A 26604-nucleotide genomic window follows, 5' to 3' on the forward strand; every position below is an offset into this window, starting at 1 on the left:
TTTCAGCGCTGGTGCTCTGCCCCTCATCTGGTGGCAACCTGTAGAGCACATGGGCAGTTAGTTACAGCAGCTGAGATGTGCATCCTCCCTAACCACGTCAACGTTACCACTTGGCTGGAGCTGACAGAAGAAATTATGCCCAGGGGAATAAAAAAAAAGTAATCATGATCCACTGGAAATCCAGAGAGTCTCCCTGGAAAGACATGATGTTAAGTGTTAATTACTGGAAGAACAACATTTGTGGGGGCACAAGTATACATCCTTCTCCAGAAATTGGTACCAAGCCACTGAAAGTCCCCCTAGATCCCACAGACCGGTCTGAGTTCTGCTGTAACAGCTCTACTTTTATATTCACTAGGGTTTTCCTTCTGGGCATCCTACAGCTCATAAGGCACACGGCTTAGTCCTGCTCTTCTAACAAGCCTTTCCGCCGGGTCTTGGGGTCAGAGTGTTCCCATAATACAATAAGCACTGTATGGATCTCATAAGCTCAAAGGCACAGTATGTTATGTGTTTGGAATTCCTCGTATGCTTTTATACTTTGTTTTACATATTGTAATTTTTATATGCATTACCACATTGATCCTCGGAAAATTAATTTAAAAAAAAAAAAAAAAAAGATACATAATCAAAAGCAAACACATATTTTAAAACTCCGCCAGCGGCAAATCGTGTTCTGTGAGACTGCACTTTGTAACTGACAAAGAGAGCAAACCACCAGACCGTGGCGGCGATCCAGCGGCGTGGATTTACCAGGCTCGGGAGGGGACAGGATCCAAGGGGGCTCTGTTCCCCCCGAGCCCCTCGTTACATCAGCCCGACACCGCAAAAGCACTGGACCCGTGACAGAGGAGCAGAAATGCAATCACACAGCCAAACCCCACCAAACCCCAGCACCACACCCCGAGGTATCACACCCCAAACCACTCGCTGCGATGGTGCCAGTATGACCACCACACCTTCCCGGAGAGCTGGAGCCCCTCAGCCTTCACAGCCCCTTCCTCACTCCTGGTTAAAACCCTGGATCCGTTTGGCAGGGCTGAACACGTGTGAACTCATGGCTTTGCAAGGTCAGGGGCAAGACTTCCAACCCCCACGTCCTCTTCCCATCAGCTCCCCTTCCTGTGCCATGTGTCCTGATGTTTCATCTCAGGAATGGCATTCATGCAGCCCAGATCAAACTTCCTAACCTCCGCCCTGCTCCACTGGTATCTTCTCATTTCCAAAGCCGCCTCTCAGTGCTCTTGGCCCTCTCCCTGCCCTAGTTCATTCCAGAAAACATCTTTTTCCTCTCCTTTCCAGTACCCTTTCCCTTCCCTTCTACAACGCTTAGAAAAGCTGAGCTGTGCAACGCTGCCCCCTTTAAATTTAATGTATATATCCAAACCAGCACATCAGCTCAGTGTTCTTCTGCAGAGTCACCACTGCTCTTAAGCTTGACCCTGGAATTAAAACTTCCCATGCAGGAGCAGACTGATGCACCAGGAAGGCCAGTATCCACGTCCACCTGGATACACACCACCAGCTGCCCCAAAGACAATGGCAACAAACCATCACTGCAATCAGGCACAGAGAGGTTACTCATCTATTTTCCACAATCATATCCCCCTGCAGTAAGCTCCAGAGGATACACATTATGCAAAAGGCATACATATTATTTCCACCTGCTTCCCTGTTGGATTCTCCTGATGTCCCCTTTTCTTTACACATAGAGGTGACTTCCAGACCTACAGCTGGACACAAACCACAAACAGGTGTCACCTATGCCCCAGGACCTGAGGATCAATGTGCCCTTTAATGACAAGCTGCTGGGACAAGACTTTAACAACAAAGCACAGAAAACGTTAGGGAGACTCCCCCACTGCAGGGACCAAGTGTGGGGTGGATCTGGATTCCTTAGGAGTTCTTAGGAGACAGCAAAGATGATGTTGCTAGGGAGCAACTCGGGTTGCTCCAGCCCTTTGGGATGGCATATTTCAGTCTTATCCAGCCCCCAGAATGCTCCCTGAGACCAATACAGACAGGAACCACCTCCATCCTCTTCTGATGTCACAGATTCAGCAGGTTAAACCTCCTTGTTAGCACTGAGGTAGAAGGATGCACCAGCCAGAAGCCACAAAGTGGGGACCTGGCATGCCCCTGCCACTGCACATCCACCTGAACTCTGGGCAACACCACTTTTATTATATTTCCTTGTGTACTTAGAAAAAGTGGCAAAAAATCCTCAGGAACTTCACCTAGACAAACTTTCTGATAAGGAAAATTAGATATTTTTGCAAAAAGTTGACAAGTACCAAGAAAAAAAAAAGGGGGGGGGATATGCCAAGATAGAAAAGGGGTGCTTTGGGAAGGACTTTTTTTCAGTCCATATATACATTGCAGATGAACCCCTCGGCATTTTGGGCCTTTCAGTGGGCTCATTTCCAAGCACTGTGGCAACCACAAGAGTCTGCAAACGTTCCCCAGCGACCTCCCGTCGGCCCCGGGAAAGACTGACTCAAGCTGACCAGCTTCATGAACATCTCCACTTGCCCAGGTCCCCACGGAGGCCCACTGTGCTGCTGGGAAGTGCCAGTATTAAAAAGCCTTCCCGACTGGATCTGGAAATTCACTCGGACGTGTTTTTTTGGTACGTGGGACCCACACAAACAGACTGACGACGACCTGCGGGACGCGAGCGCCAGCTGGATCACCGGCAGGCAGGACCACTGTTCTCAATGGATATTGCATCTGTTTGCTGTTGAAATATCCAGGACTGAAAGCTGCATGGCACGGAATGACTGTGCCGGGACCACAGGGTGCCGCGGGCCAGGAGAAGGGGAAGCGCAAACGATGGCGAGAACATGGAAACCAGCTCTGCAAAGGCTGAGCTCCCCTTTCATGAGCATCCAAGAACAAATGTGTTTCAGTGAGATCAGACCACCACCACCACCATCGCCTCTACCAAGCAAACTGGACTGGAGCCGCCGCAAAGCTTCGCTCAGAAATCCAGCTTTTGACTGCTAATGCATTTTTTGGGTCCCTCTTAATCACAGCTGGAAGAACGACGGCATCCACGATCCAGAAATAACAGAACTTGAGCCCAGCTCTCAGCATCGAGCCCACCTGCCTTTTCCAAGGGCCGAGCATCTGACCAGGTGGGGGATAAAGGACCTTGACATCCTGCATCGCTTAAGGGAGGAAAAGGATCAGAGCGTGCGGGGCCATTTGAAAACAACCTTCTCCTTCCCAGGTCCACAGAGAAAACCTGCTCTTCTAAGGCCAGGGGACATGGAGGTGGGACAAGGCTACTGTGGATCTTTGGGGGATTTTTGCTGGACACAGGGACATTCAGCCAAACAGGAAGGCAGATGGGAGAGACCAGCTTGCTCCACACCCCAGCTCTGTGGGATGCAAAGGGAAATCAGGCTCAGACCCACCTCCATCCTTTCGCCTCTTCTGGACGGCGAATGCATTTCACATTAGCTAATAAACTGCTACATCTTATGTTCCTTAGCCTGCAGGAATGATGAATATTTTGGAATGTATTTTGAATGGTTCCTTGCCAGGGTCGAACAATCATCTAGAAATTTTAAATCAAAAGGCTGAAAAATGGAAACGTCTGTATTTCCACGGAGTTCACCGCAGTTTGAAAAGCACAACTCCCAGCAGAGGAGGCAGAATAACAATTGTCAGAGCTCTTGTGAATTGAGGCAAACAAGGGATACGTGGGAAACGACGGTCCCTAACACAGAGTAAGAATTTTTGCCTCCAGGTGATGAATATATTACAGAATATCTGCTTATTCCTGCCCTTAATCTGTCTGAAATAAATGTCAGATACTCTAACCTGGAGGATCAAACAATTTAAAGGACCTGTACAGAAATGTCGGATATCTCGGCCACAAAACACTGCTTTCAGTCTGGTGCAGGGTTAGCAAACAAATGCTGCTGTTCTAGCACAATTTAATAGAATTTAAGCCTTTTTTAAAGGTTCTAGCTAATGAATCACATCCACTGCCCCACCAGCCACATCCTCACCTAACACAGGAGTACCTCAAAACCAGCAAAAGGTTCGATGTCTCACCTGAATTGGTTCACGTCGATCATCAGCCACCAGGCAACGAGGGCTGAGCAACCTTGGATGGAAAGTCTCCATGGATAAAGGAGACCATAAGTGGTCTGGTCTCATTGGAGCAGCCACAGATGGAGCAGGTCCAAGAAATAAGCTTCCCTCTCCCCCGTAGAGATGGGCTGTCTAGACACATTGGCAAAGGCTGCGCTGCCGAGTTTGCAGGGCTGCATCCTTCTCATATACACCCTGTCAAATACAGCAAATTCCTGTCCCCCAGCCTGTTAGCATGGGTATTTTTTCAAACTTCCTAGTGTCACTCATGCCCAGAAATGCCAATTATGTTTAATGAGAAATTTTTAAACAGATTATTTTTTCTTCCCCTAGGAAAACATCTTGTGATTTTTTATTTTTCTTTTTAATCAACCCTCTGGCAAAATCACTGGCTGGTTATTTCACTATCTGTGTTTTTACTAACAATTAAAGTAAAAATAAAGTAAGTTGAGTACAAAGTACAAAAAAATTTTAAGCCAAGAAACACTGGTATGTGAATATGAATTGCAACGTAAATGTAGAAAAAAAATGTTCTCCAAAAAATAAAAAGACTACTCAAGAAAACCTATAGGAGTTAGGTGATGCTTTTCACTAGAAATACAACGTTTGAGAACATTTAGAGAGAACATGCCTAGCCTCAGGGCCACATTCAATACAGTATGCATGTGCAGATTTAAAACAGTCCAGATCAAAGCCCTCCTGAAATAAGTAAATGACCTTCCAACAGATTCAAGATTGCAGGGCTGATTAATGTGTGTTATACAGATTTCCCCATCATCAGAGATCCTTAAGACAAGCTAGAGGAACTTGTGTCAGGGCTAAGGTAGGTTGAACAGCACGTGCAAATTCCACCTGGCCCTGGGGTAAAGGTGGACTGACGACACAACTTCGTCAGTTCTCTGCCAGACTCACATCTCTGGAGCCCTCACCACTTTCCCAGCTTGATTACTTGAGGAGATGGCAACAAAGCCAGCAAAAAATCAAAGCTGGGGATGGCAGGCAGGGTAGGATTTGGCAGCCTGGGAAACTCCCTGGCTCCAGCTTGCTAAAAGACTGTGAGCAAGACGGCCTGCTCCTCTGTGCCTTCATTTCCTTCCTTGCTTTGCCTCACCCATCTGTTTAGACATCCCACTCTGGGAGGATGTGCTCTGCCACTCTCTTTGTTCATAACACATCTGGCAGACAAAAAGCAAATCACTTCAGGATAAATCACAAGTGAGATGCACTGGCATTACAATCCCATCACTCATGCTGTTGGCTTTCACAGCACAGAAAATAAATTAACAGCAAGTAATTAAAACACTTTCAGTGTATGGTATAAAGGTACATAGCAGCTACTTCATTTCAGTTACAAATGGTAGCTGGTGTGTTTGTGAGCACTGCAGATCCCATTTCCTAGCCTTGCCTGGGCTAACAGGGCACAGAGTACAGGGCCCCAGATCACTCTCAACCTCACTGACTGAACTCTCATCTCAGGCCCTGAATGTCTGGGTTGATTTAGAAAGAAGCAGGAATGGGATGGGCTTCCTCTCTGCTTCACCAATAGCATTCCTCAAGGGGACTTCTGAAATCACCTCCTCCTTGGGAAAGAAAGCTCAACTGCTTCTGGCCGCTCACAGAAACCTCGAGAGCCCTCACATTCACCTAGGAAATCTCTGCCAATCTCTCTGGTCACAGGGGTAAGTGTGCAGGTGACTCCCTGTCAGAGGTGGCTTCCTTCCTCCTCATGCAGCTTTTCATACATCTCCCAGAAAGAGGTACCAGGGATGGAGAGCATGGCTCAGGCTAAACCCCCTCTCCTGCCAGTCCCAGGTCCCAGCCAGGTGCTGGACATGCTGAACTGGGACTGGTGAGCAGCTGTGAGCAACCAGACACAAAGCTCCTGGCCACGGGCCACCCCCAGCCTGCATCCCTGTGGACACATCCTCCAACCAGCCCCACATGCCAGTTCACTCACACCAGCTCTCCAGGCTCCCATGCAGTCACGAAAACTGAATTCAGACGGCAAGACCGAGATCCCAGCATGGGAATCCAGTGTCCTAACGTGACAAAAACTGTACCTGCAGCCTGGACAGAGCCTGGATTTTCTGGGATGGGTCAGCTGCAAACACAAGTCCACAGTGAGGGATGCTACAGAGTGGTGTTGGGTGAACTGAAACATCCTCCATGCAGGTCCTAGATCATGCAAATTGCTATGCAATGACCACTGCCATGCAACGTGGTGTAACAGAGACCAGTGCTCTGAACCCCAAACCAGCTTGGAGAGAACTAAAGCAGAACAGTCTGGTCCTGAAACAGGCCCTCTTTTTCTTTAAAGCACAGCTCATTAAATGTTTGCTGGAAAAACAGAAAAGCATTTTCCACTGAGAGGAGGACATCCAAGAAAAGCCCTTTCGGACATAAATTGGCAAGAGACTCCCAAGCATTTATCTTCAGCATAGAATGTGCTCTGTCAGGAGGGCTGTAACTAACAATACGCCGAAAAACATGCCACAGACTTCCCCTGTATTTTATTTGGCACCAAGGGGTTATTCCTCAGCACAAAGTATTCGCAACTGGCACTGGTTAAGCGAGAAATTACAACCTTCAAAAGACCCATTTAGCGTCAGCTGCAGAAAGTACGGAATTTGCCATCGGCTTCGATGACAACAGATTATGCCCCATAAAACGCTGCAAACGCGCTCAGCTACAATGCTCAGCACAAGCTGCCAGTTCAGCGGGGGGATTGGGAATTCAGTGCTTCCTGCCCCTTCTCAGGAGGCTGCTGCTTGCTGTAGGACTGGTGACATCCCTCTCCCCAGCTCTCCAGCTCACGTGCCTGCCAAGTTCAGCCACAGGGTTTGGGACAAAGCAAGCTGATTTCTGCAGAGGCTTCACTGAGCCAGGCTTGTGCTGGCTCTAACCAGGCTGCAAAGAACCTTCTGGCCACACAGCAGCACATTGCTCCACCTGAGCGAGATACCCCGAGCTCGTTAACCCTACAGCTCATTACTGCTAAGGAGGAATATGAGGAAAGCATCCCATTCCCCCAGGTTGGATAGTCAGCTGGGACAGACTAAGGTCAAGCATGGAGAGTGAGTTACCTGGCTCTGCTTCCAATGTGGAGGTTTGGGAGCTCCATTACATCCTGATCCTGCACAGCTCAGCTGCATGCCAGGAAAAGAGACAGCCTCACTGTCCCTGTCCCGCAGGATTATTCCCACCTCCCCAGAGGAAGATAGAACTCTGTCACCAAACTCCCCAGGCCTTCAAACATTTTTCCCCTCTGGCTTTGCAGAGTGCTCCAGGAAAGGAAACCTCAGAGTCAAAAACCCCTCCTGATGTTTGCTCAGGATGAACACAGGAGTGCTCTGCAGAGAGCGTATGCACGTGGGGAAGGGAAAGGCCGTCCCTCAGCTGGGCCAGCACTATCTTGAGTTAACCTGGAAAAAGCAACAGGGATTCTCAGTCCAGAAACAATCTCCACCTCGGCTCTCGGAGGTGGCTCCAGAGAGGTCAGCCTGAGCCATGTGTTCCTGCTGCAAACCCAGAGCCCGCTCGGTGAGCTGTAAAATGCTCCCGTCCCTCCGCTCGGAAACTTTACTGTTTCCTTCCCCAGCCCGAGTCAGGGGCACACAGCTGCAGCAGACCTACACAAACAGGGGTTTACTGGGCAGAGATCCTCTGTTTACCTTTCCCTAGATGGATATTTAACTATTCAGAGAACCTGTGCGGCAAAAAACAAAAAATAAAGGGGGAAAAGGAGACCCTTTGCAGCCAGTTCAGCCCGCGGCCGGCAGCCTGCCCATGTGAGCCACACACTTGTAAAACCCAGAGCCTCTGGACGGTGTCTGCAGCCTTTAACTCCTGCTCCTGCAAGCCCAGGAATTGTCACCTGGCTTGAAATTAGGTGTGTCTGCAAGACTTTACCGGGCTGGGGAGGTGGGACAGCTTTGCTGTGGCTGTGACCCCGGCACTGCTCATGCACAGCCAGAGCAGACAGAATGGGACCAACCCAAACGTTCATGGACTGTAAGTTGGATCCTCTGAGAATCACACAGTTGTCTCCTTAAGAAAATGGCACTGAGACAGGCTCTGGACATGCTGGGCCTTCCCTCAGTGCACCCTCTGCTTCTTTTTAAACCTCAAAGCTGGCCGGGTCTCATCCTTCTGCCTTATACACGCTGCCAGATATGTGGTGTCTTTTTTAATCCCAGGTTTTAACACAACCCCAGAATGTGAACTCCAAAATAAAAATAGAAAAAAAAAAAAAAAAGAAAAAATTAAGAAATGGAGAGCCACAGTCCTTCAATGAGTCACAGCAATAGTGAAACTGGACTTTGGTTCTGCTGTACTGGCACGGCACATTCAGGCAGTAAGTGACATTCTCTGGGCCCTCTGTTAGGGAGCTAGGCAAAAGCTGGTGGTAATGGTCTGTAATTGGCTTAAAAGCTGAATAGTGACAGCTAAACTCACCTGCAGAGTGCTTTGATGCTCAAGCCACTTGCAGTCAGATAACTAATTACAGGCTGAAATGCCCAACTTGAGGCAACTGCACGGGCAAATTTCAGCCATTTCCCGCTCCAGCAGTCAGACAGCATGTTTGATAGGGCAGAGCCTGGAAGGCAGGCCCTGGAGTCCTCTCCTAGCTGTCTGTCAGGGAAAATACGGCCCTTTAAATTTACTCTCCTTACACAGAGGCTCATAGGGAGACCGAGCCAACATTGTCAAATGATTGTACCGGAATCGTGTTTTATTTCCCAACATCTGACGGGAAGGAGTGTATCAAACCGCATGTCATCTGCTGCCATGGGCTCATTCCTGAACCAGCGCCGGCTGAACTCACAGCGGATGCAGGGACCACTCCCAGCTTAGACACTGCTTTTACTCAGCAGATAGTTTAAGTGCCCCTGGTGAATAAAGATACTTTCCTGAATCAAAAGCAATAGGAAGAAAAACGCAAGTCTCCACATAAATTAAGCCCAAGTAACATTTCGACCAAATCAGTTCCCACCATTAGAAGGATTGCAGGAGATGGAGATGAAAAACCCCTTTCAAGCTGGAGAACTCATCCCCAATGAAGGATGGACGAGTTACTAAAACAAATATTACATTTCATTGTGGAAAACAGGAATCTGGTCCTGCCTCATATGAGCAGGGGAGCAAAAGTGCTCCCAAGGATTATCATTTACATATAGATGATTTCAAGTCCTCTTGCTTGCTGAGCCCAGGCTGTGACACAACATGTAGGTTTCTCTCATAAACCCCTTCTATTGCTCAGATGTTTGTTTTGCAGTTGCTTTGGCAGTTTAATTGAATCTGTTACCTGGGCACAGAGCTTATAAAATAGTAAAATTCTCAGTCCTGAGCACACATTGTATCCTCTCCTGATTACCTGCCAGCCTATGGCCAAACTCAAGAGTTTCATCCTCACTGCCTGCCTTGGGAGACCTGCTGCTGCACTCACCCAGAGCCATGTCCAGAGAGAAGGGTGCCCACATCCACCTGAACACACATCTATCCTGTATTTCCACCAGCACTGGCTGAAACAGGCCAGGCTGCCCCAAAACAGCACCAAATCCCTGCAACTGCCCAGGCGGCTCTGGGTCATCCTCTCCCATCTGGCAGTCCCCAGTACCTGAACATCCTGCCTTCACCTACAGCCTGTGTCCAAAAACTCCCCATGGCTTCTCCTTTTCACACAGAAAGGGCTCTGACTTCTCTCAAACCACTGGAGAAAATAATCCTGAGAAGTGTCAAGGCTTGAAAACCAAGCTCTTGAAAAAGTTACTACCGATAGTAAGCAAACGGGTAACACCTCCTGTGTTTGTTAGAGCAGAGAATATGTTTGCATGGCACAGATTCTGCTACTGAGCCATCAGGTCTCCTGCTGAGGGTTTGCTTTAAACTGTAAAATAAAAAAAAGTGGGAAAGGTTGTCGGAAAACCCCATCAAAGATCTCTTCCCCTCTCCTGGTTTTCCCTCCTCCCTGCTCCCTGTGCTGGCTGAGTTCAAGGCAGGCTGTGTCTTGCTCAAAGCACGACTTGCCACACTGGAGCGAAGCAAGTCGAGGATGGCCCTGGCCCTTTGAAGCAGCCACAACAGAGAGGACATCCTCTCCTCAGGGATGTGCCACACGGGGCTGGCCCAGCCACCGGGAGAGCAAAGCCAACATGGAATGTGTGGCAGGAGAGAGAGGAGGAGGAACCATGGGGCAGAGCTCACATCAGCCTCCAGCAGTAGCTGTGCATCTGGAGAGGAGACTGTGTCCTCAAACGGGCTGCTCTGGGCACCAAATCCCTTGCAGGTGCCTTCCAGAAGGGCAGCCCAGCTTTCCCAGCTGTTTTCAACTGGCTTTCCAGAGAAAACGCTTACAATGCAACATGCTCTTTGCCTCTGATCTCTCTCTTTGAGTAGCTGGCCAATTTCAACCACATTTTGAGGATCTGAACAGGAACTGTGAAGATAGTTCAGCTTTTAAAATTTTCTTGAAAATTTGATGGCTCAGTAAAAGAAGAGAGGATTACTAATGCCAGCAGCAAAAGACCAAGCAGCTGAGCGAGACCAAGCTTTTACAAAACCCCCCAGAACCCAAAGCAGGACATTGCTGGAAGGAACACCCCAGCAGAGCTCAACCTGGATTGCTCCACGGACATCCCTGGCGGGGCACAGCATCAGGAGCATCATTGCCGACAGCTGCCACCTTCACATCACACCCCCTCACCTTCCCCAGTGAGGCCAGAACTGCGACTGAGCAGACCAAGCCCCACATTTTGGTCTCTTTAACTACTAAACCCGGATGAAGCAGCAGCAGAGACAAGGGGGAGCGCAGCACCAGCTGCATCCGTGTGCCCTGTGCAGAGAGGGCACAGAGCCCACGCTCTGTGGGACCCCGGCCACACCGCACCGTCCACCCGTGTTTTGCTGCTGTTTCCCGCTGTCACAGACCTTCCTGTGGGCTCGGACCAGTAGATGGCACCAGAATAACAGAAAAGCCCCTCGGTACCTCCCCAAATCTTCCCGCAGTATCACCCTCCGAACAGGACCGGGCACCGGACACTGACAGCAATTGAGGGCTTTTGTCCCTCTATTTTTAATGCCTGTTTGGAGCTGACCTCTACCGAGACTGCTAAAAGTTTTACCAAACAAATTCACGGAAGAAAAAAAAAAAAAAGAGAATGTCAAATTAAGCGATTTCTTTCCTTTTTGAGGCTTATAAAATCACTTCTTCCCCCCCCCCCAACATAGACGCTACTTTTAAATAAAAATCAGAAAGTATTTACCCAAAGCATCTGCTTTCTCCATAATTGCTTTAATTTGGAGGAGGTTTCCCCTGTCCAGCTGGAACCAACAGAAGTTCCCTGCCTGATGGATTTGAACAGAACCTGCATTTCTTGATGTAGAAGCAATTCACTCGAGAAGTGCCCGGCTACCTTTTTTAGGTAGGAAGGTCCCCGTCTTTGGCTGTTGTGACCATCGACATGGCTGAAGGAAAGAGCAGTGCTTCCTCCCCAGCAGCTTCTGCTCTACACTAAAGACAACACCTGTGACCCCAGCAGGCTGAGCATTCTCTCAACTCTCTCCAAACAAGTGACAGGACCAGCTCGAGTCAGGGTGGCCATTTCCCCCAGGAGGTACCTGCCTCTCTCTTGCACACTGGGTGTGCAAGGATTTTTTCTCTTTACGAAGAGGCTGCCCTAAAACAGGGTTAACAGCCAGTGCACACCCTGCAGCAAAATCCAGCCACGTCATGGCCAGTTTAGAACGACCCTATTCCCACCCTGTGGTACCTCCTGACAGCCACAGTGGATAGCCATGTTTTCAGAAGGACCTTGGCAAAGATGATGGTGGTCTCGAGGGATGTTCTCTGCGGCACAGACAGGACTCCCCCAGTTCCCATCTCAGCTGTGAACAAGATGTACCTGAGCACTGCACAGTGACACCAAACACCTCAGAGCCACGGCCACAGCTCTGCCTGCTGGAGCTTTAACGTACTCACGGAGGTACCAGGATTTTTTCAGAAGCTTGAATCATGCCTGGAGTCAATCTGGGACAAATTCAGAGACCTTCTGATTTTTCACACCTGGACTGAGTTTTGAATGTGGATCGGCCCAGCAAAGTCTTAGAAGGAGTTTGATTATTTTGATCTTTTCCCCACACCCCCATTATTAAACATACCGAAGGAAAGCATAATTCCTCCAAACCAAACTGTTTGCCAAACCATTTCTCAGCACATTTTGTTACTCAATGTCCCTTCTAGGAGCAAATCTGGAAGCCTCCGCAACTCCATACTCCGTGGCCAACATCCACGATCACACTGCCACGAATGCTGAGCATTGGTGCTGGAAAATGACCATCCTGGTGGGGTGGAGGAAGGGTCCCATCCCCCCGGGCTCAGTGGTAGAGAAGAGCATCAGCCACTGGGGTTTGGTGCTATGAACATTCCCGGGGGAGCTGCCCTTCTCTGGCTCTTTGGACATCGCTGGTTTTGCAGGCTCTTCCCTGGCTGGCAACAACTGAATGTGCACTGGAGTGCAGACACAAGCAGATGAATGACAGCTCTGATCATCCCAATCCTGCAAACCTCTGACCTTCCCAGGGAGCTCACCCATCCAATTCAGAGACGCTCTGTCCCACGAGGGTGCTGAGCATGTTTACCACCCTCCCCACCACTGATTAGATTTGCAGCTTTCCCTGTTTTCCTCATTTTACCCAAAGCCAACAGGGTTGTGACTACAGGAGATACCATTCACACAGACTCTCAACCTGGCTAGCAAAATCAGAAGTCTCACATAACAGCCTGTTTCTTTCAGAGCTACAGTAAACTCAGAAGAAGTCCTGAAACACAAGAGAAGGCTGGGCTATTTTCATGTCTGATGTCTGCCCTTCACAGCTCTGCAGAGGCTTCCCCGTCTCTGCTATTCCTAACATCAGGATTTGAAAAAGGGGATTGTCCTATAAATGTGTGGCAGCTGGTTCACATACGGGCCTGAGTTATGATCAGAGATGAGGACATTGCTTTCCTTTTGTGTTTCTTGCTATGTTTTGGTTTAAACCTGTAAACAGACTCACACCAAGTGGATCTGTGTCCTCCATCTGGTCCTGTGATCCAACTTCCTGGCAGGAATATCCCTGACATTGGATTGCTCAGGAATGCTGCAGCATATCCATCCATCCCAGGCCCAGAGCTGAGCCCTTCAGTTTGCTGGTTTCTGTGTGAGACCCAGCCATAGCATTTCACCCAGTTACCCCACTAGGGAGACCAATAATTCAGTTTAATTCTAACAAAAGCAGCTTTTCCAAAAGGGCTTCCAGACATTCATGGATAGAGAAGCCAACACTCTCCTTCAGAGTTATTTCTAGTGATTACACAGCATCTCACAGTTAAAAAATGCATGTTTTCTACCTCCTTTGAATGCATGTCTGGCTTTTGCTCCCAGCCACTGGCTCCCATTCTTACTTTTCTCTGATGGATTAAAGGGGGAGGGGGGGGAGGGAAAGAAAACGATTTCTTTCTGGAGAGTCACAGAAACAGGGATTCAAATCCATCATCACGAGTGCCTGGAACAACTCTCACCATTGCACGGCCTGAGAGGGACAGCGATACATCACCAAATCAAAAGTGCTCCCACTTGGAGCAGAGACCAGGGAAGCACAGCAGAGAGCAAAGTCCTTCTGAGGATTCCTGGAGAGCAGTGCCATGGGTGTAGCAAGAGAAGCTGAGGGAATGGGGAGCCTGGCAACCGCTGCCAGAAAGAAAACCAGGATTTGCCACCCAGCCGAATTCAACCCTCTGAGAATAAGGCATCCCCTTCACTTCCTTGCTGTAACCTCCAGACACAGGTTGTCTCTGGCCAGGGGATAGACACAGCACCCTCAAAGGCTGACATGAACCTGCCTAGATTGATGAAGGGCAGCTTTCTGGGGCAGTTTTCCTGCTAATCACATCCCTCACCCATCCATGTGCTTTCCCTCAGCTGAGCAGGTCTCTCTTACCCCACAGGCACCCCAGCTGAACACAACACAGCAACTCGCCTGGAATGTGGGGGAAAATTGGAGGCAGCACCACTGTGCTGGCCAGGACAGATGAAAGTCAGGGTTAAACAAACAGGCACATTCCCACTGAAGTCACACTACCACTGAAACTTGGGGGAAGACCACCATTTCCAAGGCAGGATGAACTCTGCGCTGTTTATTCCTTCACATGTTTATCTCCATCAGATTTGTGCTTGGGGTCTCAACAAACTCTCACACCAATCCCTTCCAAGGTTTCCCTATACTTTCTAGACCTGGGAGGATTTCCCTACTGCCTCACTTACATTTCCCTTGCAGCAACAGCAAGTAGGTGGGCTTGGAGATCAGTTCATATTTGAGCCTGAGCACCTATTAGCACCTCTTCTGTCCTCCTGAACTGGAGCTGGAGCTCTCCTTACTGCTTTTTTTCTCTGGACTTTCTTTGATGCAGTTTTGCATTGGGCAGGAGACTTGATCCCAGGCCAGGCAAGTAGATTTGCAAAAGGCATGGAGCCACAGCACTCCAGTGCACTCCTTTCTCTGAATTCATCCCCCTTGGCACTTGACAGCAGCAGATCCCATGCTGCCCTCCTTTACAGGGCACTGTGTGGAAAAACACTGCAACGTGACGTGGGGGAAATCTCTGTCACCTCATCAGAGGAGCGAGAGCAGCCCTTCCCCCAGTAAGCCAAATTTCTCCACTGGGAATCACCAGTGGAGACGAGATGGATCCATCCCATCAGGCCCCCACGATCCTCACAGTGCTGTCCCCTGAGGGACCAGCTCTGCCACAGCTGGAGGGCTTGGCTGGTGGCAGGGCATTGAGCAGAAGGGTTAGCACCAAAATAGGTCATTAGCAAGCGACGTGGGGTTCTTCATTCTTCTCCGGGCCCTGCATTTTCCTAACGGGAATGCCTCAGAAAACCCAGTGGGGGGGGAAGAGGAATTTACAGTTCCCTTCCAAAAACCAGCCTTTGTTTGTTTGATCGTTTTTTTAAATGATCGAGTAACTTGTGAATGCATTTTCTGATGATTCCCACATCCTCCCAGCTGGAGAACGGTTCATGAACAGACTCCAAACTCTGTAAATGAGCTTGTTAGTCATAAGTCTTCAAACAGGCTTGATAAACAACTTTCAGCCTGCAGGATATTCATCAACCATTCTGTCTGCCCGGTCTCCTGACACTAATTTATTATTTACAATGAGAGATCTCTCTCCTAAATCACAGGTGATTGTTTCTTTTTACTGATTAGCTGAGTTTTCAAATTTTTTTAAGGAAAAACAATGAAAAACAAATCACAAACAAGCAATGTGCCGCAAGCACTTATTCCTGAGCAGCTCTCTGAGTTTCCATGACACGTATCAGAAGTTTTCCAAATGAAACAAACTGCAAGCAACAATCTTTTTGGCCAAACCTTCAAGACCAGGCTATAGCCAAGAAAAAGAGTGTGACTGTCCCAACCAGTCATTGGGAATTTCACTGCCTGCTGCCAAACGCTCCAGGGACCTTCCAGCTGACCAGCACGTGCTGCTCTTTGTATCCTTTGGGCTTGTGGAGAGCCCAGGCACCTCAAGATGTTTCAGGAGGTTCAAGTCCACATGCAAAAATCTGCCACTGAAAACTGTTTCACCCCACGGATGGGTTCACACAGCAAACACAACCCTCCCCAAGGGCATGGCGTGCACTTAGGTGCATCTGAATATCAGGTGGGCTCCCTGCAGCAACAAACTTGCTGGAAGTTGCTCCAGTTCATGGAAGGGCATCTCTGCCAGTTAACTAACATGGAAAGTGGTCAATTCCAGAGGCAGAAGCAGATGAAACAGTAATTTACTGGGGGTGATGCAGAGGGAGGACAATCTTTCCAAATCCCTGTTTAAGCCAAGCTCTAACATAACACATATACTCAGGAAACTCCAAAGCTCCTAATTAGAGGCCAGGATCGTACCCAGTAGGAAAACTAAGGCATGGTGAGGTGAACTTGGTCAAGTCATGGCAGTGAGTATATAGAAAAAAAGACTTCAAGACTGCAGCCAAGGCACAAAGGCACTTTGGAGCAGTAAAAGACAGGCCAGGTCATCAGACTGGGCCATCTCAACTGATGTTTGGAGGAAAAAAAGCCTGACCGTCTCAACTGAGATTTTGGGTGCAAGCCTTTTCTGAGCAGGGTGCTCCCAGCATCCACACACTGCGCCCTACAAACTGCCCTGCAGTTCCCCTGAAGCAGAGTGGCCCTCCCTGCCTGGGGAGCACACAGAACAAACACCCTCCTCAGCTGCCTTGTGTGTGTGCATAACATCCAGACCTGTGTTTCCACCGCCACCTCAGCTCCCCATCCCTGACCCCTGGAGAGGAACAGACAGACTGCCATCCACATTCAGAATGACGGCAGCAGGATGCAGGGCTTGGGCCTGGACTGGTCTTGAAAGCTTTTTTCTCTCCCTCACTGCAAGATCACCGGTACATTTGCTCTGACAACCTCAAGCACTCAAGACGGGACAGGCAGCGCTACCAGCTCGTATCCAGAGACAAACACGCTCAGGAAAGAGACACAGACTGGTCACCAGCTTTCTCAAGTACCATCAGCATGAGAGTCATCCACCCCAATCTGTGCTGGATTCCCAAACCTCTGCTCTGTACCTTCCATCCAGGGGTAAATGCGATGCTGCACAGGACAAGGAAGGACAACTGGCATGAAGTGCTACCAGCATTTCAGGCCACAAGGTAGGGAGAGCAGTGTAAAGCTTTATGGGAAACCAGCCCAGACTTCATGGGGACAGGAGCCGCCTGCAGAGCCACCAGCAAGGGCAGCCCTTTGCAGCACCAGGCCAGAGCATTAACAGTCTGTTTTCACTGTTACCGCTCAGGCACTTTTCCCTTTTAAAGTCCAATCCATCCCCGCAGAGCCCCGACTCTGCTGAGCTGACACAGAGAAGTGACGGCTCTTTGAAAGCTGCTTTTTTTTTTCCTTTCAAATGTGGGTCGTATTAGTGACACTTCCAAAAAAAGAGGATGATTTCCAGAAGCACTGAGCAGATCTTCACAGCCTCACTGACACATGGCTGCAGCTCAGCCCAGCTCATCCACCACTCATTCAGCAGCCACAAACACAATAAAACCAAGAGCAAACTAAACTTCAGTCTACTAAAGATCCCCATGGGTTCAAAACCTACCCAACTTTGACTGGTCCAGCACCTACACTGGCTACAAGAGAGGGCTGGAAGCTACTTGGATGCTGCCTTCTGAAGCCACCCACTCTGCTCCATCACCACCAGGCACCCTGCTTTGATCCCAGTGTCTCTGCAACTGCCGACCCCTTCAGAGCTGGATGCCATCGTCCTTTTCCAAGTCTGCCCCCTCAGCAGCTGCTGCTGGCAATTGCATCTTGCCCCAGTCGTGCAGGACCACAGATAACTTTGATTTTTCTTTGGTTAAGGAGGCCACAGGAGAAGTTCATCCACTGGTGGCTTCCAAGCAGGAAGCAGTGTCCCCAGGCTCCTGACGAGTTCCAGCCCTCAGTGCAAAGGCAGTTTTGCTGCCTGAGCAGCTCATCAAGAAGTGGAGAGGGTCCCAGCCAGATCCTGAGCGTCTCTTTGGATGTTTGCCCTGCCCAGCGGTCTCGCTGACTGGTTGAGTTTCTCCTATAGGAAAATTTCTCTAGCCAGAATGGGGGAAAATTTGGGTGGAATATGAACTGGTTGCAGCAATAGGATGTAGTGAATTGTTAAGAGCACAGCTGGCTCCCTTTACCTCTCTTCTAACCTTCCCTTCCAGGAACACAAGGCACCAGGATGTCCTGGGCTGCCACCCCAAGGCAAATGTTCACTTCATATGGGCACGTATGAAATCCAGACTGTCTGGTATAGTGCTTTAAACACTGGCATAGCCTTTTCTCAGCCTCTGGAGGTGAGAGAGGAGCCCAGAAAGCAATGTAAGCTGAAATAGATGCTCTCTGGCTTGCTCATCAGGCCTCTCTTCCCTCTTGGCCTTTACAGACTCATCTTTGCAGATGCCAGGCTTTCCACTGCAGGAGGTGGCCCTCAGCTTTGGCACCACTGCTCCCTTCCCTTCCCAACCAGCGTCCTCCAGATGTTCTCATTTGAAAGAAACTTCTCTTTAAGTTCAGTTATGCCTCCACAGTCCCAGCAGACACACAGCACAGCTCTGCTGAGCTCCCATCCCCACCCCACAGCATCTTCCAGGGCTACACAGCGGAGACCAGCCAGGTCCAGCAGAAAGAGTGTAGGAAAGGAAAGAACAGGTCAGGTACACACCACACATTTACAGGTCAGTGCAGGAATGACAGAGGTGAGCAGGGCCAGCAATGTAGGAGCAAGAACTGCAGGATTGCCCTGGGGGACCCTTGCCCCCCTGGCTGTAGGACTGCTGCAGTCACAACATGGGATGACAAAGGACGAATCCCTCCATACCTGTGCCACAGGGCTGGTGGCACCTGTATCTACATGTGTGAGCTGCCACTGACAGAGTGTACAACACAGCCTCTGTGGAGACTCTCCAGTGGCCAGTAAGAAGTTGAATTTATCCTGCATCTCCCCCTCAGGAGGAGGCACTGCTACCATCCTTCTCCACACCCCACCAAACTGCCACAAAACTCGCTGGGATTTCACTGCCACTTCGAGCTGTCTGCTCTCCCATCAGAGCAGTCAGTGGGTTCTGAAGATATTTCCCATGTGTGGCGACCATAGAACAGGTTTTTCTTGGGGGAACCAGATCAAAAACCTGCTCCACCACCCAAGCACAAGTTGAAACCTTTCTGTGCCCTGTGCATAAAGCTGCAAGGACAGTTCAAACAGAAAGTCACATCAGAGCCTTGGACAACAGCTCCTCCAGACGGACTGCAATGATTCTCACTTAAAATCTCCATAATCCACACCAAAATCCAAGCCTCCTTTAGGAAAGGCGAGTAGGGTGGGGAACCAGCAGTGTAGTGATTCATCTTCCCCAGAAACAGAGGCCCAAGTCTGGAATACTGTGACACTTGGTAAATATTCGTGATGTACTTCATTATGCAACAGAGGCCCAGCAGGAACACAGCTCCCTCAGGGCTACTTAATATGGGTTTCAAAAACGATTAAATGTATCATAAACAACTTGCAACCAGGAATAAACACCTATAATCCCATCAAGTCATTCTGGTGATGTCAAAAACCATGGGAGTGAACCCAGTTACCAGGGGGGAAAAAATAAAATACATCCTTGAAGGAATTACAATCCTGTAATTCTGTGCCTGCCTTGTCAAACACTGAACTCTCCCAGTCTCTCCTGCTTTGTACTCTGTCCGTGCTCTTGCTCCTTCCTCCCAGGCTTCCTCACGCCACATATTTTGGTGCGTGTTGCGCCTCTGCCGAGGGGCAAAAGGACCGTGCCCCTGACTGCTGACAGCAAAACCGTTTCATGCCTGCGCAAAAATATTCCACCAGCCGAAAAAAACTAAGTTTTTTGCATGACTCAAAGGCTGCTGGTCAAGTCTTTAAACGCTGCTAATACTCATCAATTGGCACACACATAAACGGCCCATTGAGTCGCATGCAATGACTCGTGTGAGTAAGGCCTGCACAAATTAACCTTGAGATAATATTTTCCCATGCAATCGCTGCTTTATACATCATCAAAAAGATGGAAAATAGACCGGCTAGCACTGGAAACTCGGTGCAGATGACAGAAAGCTGATGTTCATTAAAAGCGTTCTAGCAGTTTAGACCAAACCTTTAAGTTTTATGAGAGATTTCAAAATCTAATTTTCATGGAAATGTTTTCATTACATTAAGGGGGGAAAGAGGGAAAGTAAGAACCTTCAGCAAAATCTTTTTCAAATTAAAAAGTTGGAAGCCCTGTGTGGATGGATTGAAAACACAAATACCATCAGCAAATTATGAGACCATGAGAACCAGGAAGCAAAACTGATTATGATCAAAAAAAAGCGAAATTCCCAAACAAATACAAGTCTCTTTTCACCCGTCAAAAGGAAAGCAGCATGGCCAGCACTCATAAACCGAGTCGGCTCCCTCCTCCAAATTGACATGGCTCTTTTTCTTTGTTAATAACACTACGCTGACCATTTTTGTTCACTTTTTAGTGTCTTCTTTTCCTTCTTTTTAAGAATCCAGGTATGTGGCAGTCACATTTCCATCTCCTGCCTTCATCCAGAAGCCGCAGAAATTTACGTGAAAAACACAAAATGTTTTCCCACCTCAAACTATGGGATTCAGGGATGTAAGAAAAATACCTGACGCTCTGATACTCAATGAAATAACCGTGCACCAGCCATCCCAAGACCAAAATTAGAGAGAGATGCCCAAAGAACATGAAAGGAAAGAAGGTAATCAATCTTCTAACGACTGCTTGGCGTTAATTCCTGTTACTCAACCTTTACTCAAGTGAGCACTCCACAGAGCCCCCAGGATATGGGCAGTACAACTGGCACCCGCGAAGGCTACTCTGGCCAGAAAAAGCTGTTGTATTTTTCACGCAGACAACATAAACAAGCGTCTTAGTATTGATCTGATCCTCACTTTTCCCACATCAGTTTCTGGAAGAGGAGAATTCTGGAAAATCTTTCGTGGCAGCATCCTCTGAGGATGCTCCCCACTGTCCGTGGGGATCGAGGCACCCGCCGGCTTCCCCGGCTCACCCGGGTGCAACCCGTGGGCACCAGCAGGCACTTGCTGCCTGCAGACTCTCCCTTTGCCCATCAGCCCCGAAGGACAAGGGAGAAAGAAAATAGCTCCTATAGACTGAATTCATGTACCCCACATTTTCCCCTCCTCAGGATCTTCTGGGAATAAGGGCTGTGATTTACTAACAAAAGAGCCACTTAGTACTTCGAGATAAAGCAAAGAAAACCCCGCAGTTGTCCCAGGCACTTCCTCTCACGTTCATCCTCAGGAACTCAGCAATCCAACGAATAACTTTTCTTTCACATTTCAAAGCGATGGCAGAACTTTTCCACCTCTATACGAAGGCGTATTTTTTGGGGAAGGATGGGGAGGCACAGGAGCACAGATGACCTCAGGATAAGCAAAAAAAAGAAAAAAAAAAAGAAAAAGAGAAACAATTCTATATTTACACACACTCTTTTACTCCTGCAGCAACCTCACTTGGTTCTGATTAAAAAGAAGCAATTAAAGCAAAAAGAATAGCCATGTAAAGAATAGCCATGTGGGAGCAGAGGTCCTTCAGCTCCAGATCCTGTTTCAGATGGCCAGTACCAGTGGAGTCAGAGGGTATAAACCCAGGCATCAGTGGAGAGTTCTCTGCCCCAGCTCATCCCTTCTTCCAGTCTCTGTGCCTTGCGGCTCCCCAAGCCGGTCGCTGCCTCCAGGCACCGCTGCCATGAGGAGCCATCCTCAGCCCTCCCTGACTTTGTCACGTCCTTGTTTGAAATAAAATGTCTATTTCTGATCTCTGCAACATCTGCCCCATCTCCAAACAACGCCGGCTGAAAAGGCCCTTCCTCGTGCTCTCAACCTGCCGCCAGAGGAGAGGGGGACCTGAAGCCACAGAGATGCTCTGCTTGACCCAGCCTGGGCAGAGAAACTCACCTCCTCCCGGCTGTCCGGCAGGGATTCTGCTTCCTTGGGAAGGAGCAGCAATGCTGAGGGGTCACGATGCCTGCTGAGACAGAAGAAGTCATGGGGGGACTTAGGCAGCCTGTGCCCCAGCTTTAGTTGTGACCCAGCCTGATGTGATCCGCCAGCCCCCAGACTGCCATCGCTTTTATACTGAAGAGAAATTAAAGGACAGTAATAACTCCAACATGCAGAACTCAAGCACGTACTGGACTGAAGCAGGGCTTATTCACTCCAGCATAACAATTTTTCTTTTGATGGTCACTCTTTCTCCACATTATTTTACGAGCCAGCACCAGCAAGACTCAAACCAACCAACCAAAGAAAAAAAAAACAGAGATCAGAAATCCCATCTTTTTAAAAAAAGAGCAACTGGTGAATTAACCCCGCTCAGAGACACAAGCTCTGGGAACCCACAGGCCACTGACAGGTTTCTGCCACCTTCAGAGGTGGCACAGGAGCAATAAGAGTTCCCAGCCTTTGCTGGGAAGCTCTGGGAATCCCCTCAGCTGAGCTGGGACCTGCATTTTCATCCCAGTTTTAGCCAGAGTTAGCGAAAGCCCTGCTACCAAAGGAAGAGTTGGTTGTATCTTAACAGGTGGTTTTGTGACAAACTGGAACTCGGATTGCAAAGCCCTCCCCGCTAAGCAGCAGAGGCGGGGAGGTTTGCCGTGAATTGTATCAGCTTTTAGGGTAAGGTTTTCAGAGCTGCAAGTTGAACTGAAGTCAGAAAGAGTGACAGCTTCACAGCACCACCGAAAACTTAGCTCCGTAACACGCTGACAGTTCTCCCTGTAAATGTCACAAGCAGAGGTTCTCACACGAACGCTGTTTTTCTCTTATTAAAAAGAGAAATGTTTTCTCCTGAGCCTCTTTCAAACAAAATAGCGGCGAAATATTTCCTTCGATCTCAAATGCCCAAATAAAGCCTTCTGTCATTTCTGCCTCAAACTTCTTCCCTTAATTTTTGATTACAAAAGCAGCACCAATAATTTGGCTTTTCACTTCAGTTTGGGACAGAAATCAGTGGCAGATCAGCTGATTTTCCCCCAGGCTGAAAGAACATTTTTAATATTCTTGAGACATTCCACAATTTCTCCAAACGGCTTTTACCTTCTCTCCCTTAGAAACACGGAGAATAACCGAGCCCTGTGTTAGCTTTTCCTCTGAACCAGCTATCATTTTTCACCGAGAAAAGTTCGTATCCCTGTTGCACTTCCTAGCTCTGGCACAGTCCTTTTCCTACACGGATTGCAAAATACTTCACAGAGCAGATGCAATAGGTGGGGAAACTGAGGCACAGAGACTCTCGGGATGTGCTAAACACATCAGTGAGAGAGCCAGAAAGCCCAGATGACAGCTCTGCCCAACAAACCTGGGCGAATTTATCCCCCTCCTTTTTTTTTTTTTTTTTAATTTAGTTGCTTACTTTAGAATACTTTCAAAACTTTCTAATTCACCGCAGCGGCATTTAAAACTTTTACAGCACTCAGAGAACTTCTAAATTATTTGAAGATGCAGTTTGGTGCCGACTTGGCAATGCTAGCTAGAAAACAAGCCCTTGGGCTGGGTTTTTTTTGGTTCTTTAAGAGCAAGGTCGGTATTGGAGAAACACAGCCCCTCTTTTCCATACTGACCGAGCTGGCTCCATAAAGCTCAGCAGTAGGCAAGGGGTAATACCAGGACTAAATCGGAGTAAATCAGGAATAAATCCAAATAAAATATGATAAACGAAACTGGATGGGGAAATGGAAGAAAAAGAAAAAGTTGTCTATGTAACTTGTTGGTTAATATCTTGGGGACTGTCCTGCGGTTCAGGGAGCTGGACCGGGATGAGCCGCAATCACTGCCTTCCCCACTAATATATACACCTTTAGAGCCAGAAATTGCACTTTTCTGGGTTTTTGGAAGGGAAATTTTTTTAAGCCATACCCCAGCGGCGGTCGGTCCGGCTCTCGGGGAGACAGGAGTGGCTCCAGCAGCCGCGCACCGCTCGCTCCCTTCCCGACCGCTCTCCCGCTCCGGGAGGATGCTCCCGCCGGGAACGGCTCCGTCCGGGACGAGCTCGGGGATCCCACGGGCGCTGCTGCAAGGAGCGGCTCCTTTTTGGAAAGCTCTCCGCCTCCCCTGCCTGGTTTCCTTCAGGATACCGGGAAAACCACGGCGGATCCGCGGGGAAAACAGGGTCGGAGGCGGCTCCCGGCGAAAAAATAAAATTAAAAAAAAAATTATGAAAACGAAAAGCGAACGAAAATTGCAATTGGCATTTTCGTTCGATTTTCGTTTCGTTTTGTAGGAATCTTTTTCCCACTTTTCTCCGGGAGCCGCGGGGCAGCCCCGGGCGCGGGACGGGGATTCCTCGGAAGCGAGAGCGTGTTCGCAGCCGCGGCCCCCGCGCAGCCCACGGCAGTCCCGGCGGAGCGGCCGCAGCCGGCCCGCACCCGCAACGAAAACGCCGCCAGTCCCCGCGCCCGGGGATGCAATTTTTTTTTAAGAGAAAGCAGAGGGAGGGTACGGGGGAGTTACTGGCCCTGCACGACCCCATCACCCTTTATGACAGCGCTGCCCTTGGAAAACGCCGCGCATGCCGGCGCCCATCCCGCTGCCCCGCAGCCGCTGGGCTGCCGGTTCACGGCGACTTCAGTTCCCAAGCTCGGACCCGGGACGGGCAGTTCAGAGGCAGGTCGGCCACTCTGTCCTGCCCTGCCCGCCGGGCCTGGATCAGGGAGAACCGGGGCTTGGCGGGGAAGGAATTGGCGGCTCCACTCTGGAGCCCCGCACGCACCCTCGGGCTGTTTGCGAGCCGCGATGCTCCGGGCAGGGCGTCGGACAATCGTCCGGACTCCAGCCAAATCTCCAGGCAGCCTCCCGGTGTCCCGCACACCACGACGCCGGTCACCGCTCCGACGGGCCGGGCGGATGGATGGGATATATGGCTGGATGAATGGAGGGTGGCTCAGCCGCCCACCGTGCCTCCTCCCGTCCAGCCAAGCCCCGTTCTCAGACCACCCCGGCAAGGAACGGGCGAGGGGGCTGCGCCCGCGGGCCCGATCCTGCCCGCCTCGGCTCCCCGAGATGTTGTCCTCCGGCTCCCGAGGGTGTGGGAGCCACGGCACAGGATCCGACGAGCGCGGCGCGGCGGCGAAGGGCAGACCGCCCCTTTCCCGGGACGCGGCTGGGGGAAAACAAGCGTTTTTGCAGCCGACCGGTGCCGGCCCTGCCAAGGGTTCCCTGCACGCCTAGGAAAGCGACTCGGGGAGCGGGAGGAACCGGCCCAGGCACCGGCCAGGGGCTCCTCCGGCCACTTCCCCGCGGGAGCCCCCTCGGGGCCGGGACCGGGACCGGCCACCGCGGCTCCCCCGGCCCCTCGCCCCGGGGAGAGATGGAAGGGGGGGATGACCCCGCACTTACTGTCCTGCTGCGGGGTGTCGCTGCCGCTGGTCAGCCCGGGGGACTCCAACAAGCTCCGGCCGGGCTCGCCGCCGCCCTCCTCCGCCTGGGCGGCCACCATGTCGCCCGCCTCCTCCAGGTCCAGCAGGTGACTCACGGAGAAGTTCTTCTTGGCTTGTAAATTGTCCAGGCCGGCGGGGCCGTCGAGGCGGGCGGGCAGCAGGGCCTGCCTCTCCATGGCGTGGGCATAGCTGGACGCCATCGTGCCGAGCGGGGCTTTTCTGCCCTCGCCCCCCGCGGGCGCCCACCGCCCCCGCGCCCCCCCAGCCGCCGGCCCTTCGAGGGGGATGCGCACGGACCGGAGCGGGGGGAACGGGACGGGACCCGACGGCGGCGCGTAGGGAAGCCCGAAGGGGAGCGGGCAGGGCCGGGCTTAAAACATGCCGGAGGGGAGAGGCGGCGGCCGGCTCGGGGCGCCGGGGCGGCGGCGCGGGGAGCTGCCGCCGGCCGGGAGGCGCAGGGTGGCTGTGGGGCCGCTGGGGCGGGTGCGCCCCGTCCCTCCGCCCCCGCTGCCGGCGGCTCCGCTCCCTCCGCCCCTGCGCTGCCCTCCCCTCCCCTCCGCCCCGCACTTCAAACGGCGGGGGCGGCTCCGCTCCGGGCACCCGCGGGGCCCCGCCGGGACGTGGCACCGGGACGGGGGTGGCAGCGCAGGCCCCGCCGAGCTGGGCAGCTCCTCGTGGGGGGCGGCTGGGGGAGCCCCCCGGGTGGGGGCGAGGGGGGCGCGCAGGGGGGTGTGGGGGTTCTCCCCCTCGGCAGCCGGACCTGCACCTGGAGGGGAGGGTGGACGCGCCCCAGGGGAGGCTCCCAGGACTGGGGAGAGGAGCCGGGAGGAGGGAAATAGCGAAAATGAGAAATGCAGATGAAAAGGTGACCAAGGGTAACTGGAAGAGAAAGTGCGAACAGGAGAGAGGAGAGGAAAGGAAGAGGAAAAACAGCAAAAGAGGAATAAAAAGTGCAACAGAGAGCTAAGAGAAACAGACCAAAAGGAGAACAAAATGAAGAGAGCAGAAGGGTAAAAAGAAAAAAAAAAAAAAAGGCAAAAAGAGAAACAGCAAAAAGAAAAAGAGGATTCACTTGGAGGCCAGCAAGCAAAGAGGTCCCAGCAGCCTGCCCTCGCCCGGCTGGCCCCCGTGGCCACGCACAGGTAGAGGTGCTGGGAGGTACCCCCGGACCTCGCCGCAGAAGGGCCCCAGGGCAGCAGGGCTGGCGGCACAGAGGGGCAGGGTCCCGCCGGCCAGGAAAGGCCGCTGCTTCTCGGTGGCTGGAGCCTGGGCTCCGAGCTGCCACAGCCAGCCCAGAATTTCCATCCCCCCTGATCTGGGGAAAGAACATTTGATGCCATCAAAGGGCTCCAGATTGAAAACAGATGTGCTTCCCTGAGCCTCTCCGTGCATTTAATTAAGGCACAGGCATGGAGGAGACATTTTCATCATTAGTTTGCTTTCAGGCCCCCCCCCCTCTGGTCCCAG

General features: G+C 50.8%; 1 protein-coding gene across 1 annotated transcript in view; it reads right to left on the reverse strand.

Moving 5' to 3' along the window:
- The window catches only part of PRRX1 (paired related homeobox 1), a 36866-nt gene extending 11181 nt beyond the window's left edge, over positions 1–25685 (reverse strand). Inside the window, exon 1 of the mRNA XM_051807066.1 lies at positions 25097–25685. Coding sequence (XP_051663026.1) covers positions 25097–25337 — 241 coding nt within the window. The 5' untranslated portion in view covers positions 25338–25685. The remainder of the gene's footprint in view (positions 1–25096) is intronic.
- Positions 25686–26604: the final 919 nt, after the last annotated feature.

Source organism: Manacus candei, unplaced genomic scaffold (assembly GCF_025592945.1).
Source record: "Manacus candei isolate 608988 ecotype Guabito, Panama unplaced genomic scaffold, ASM2559294v1 h1tg000005l, whole genome shotgun sequence".
In the NCBI taxonomy this organism is placed as follows: Eukaryota; Metazoa; Chordata; class Aves; order Passeriformes; family Pipridae; genus Manacus; species Manacus candei.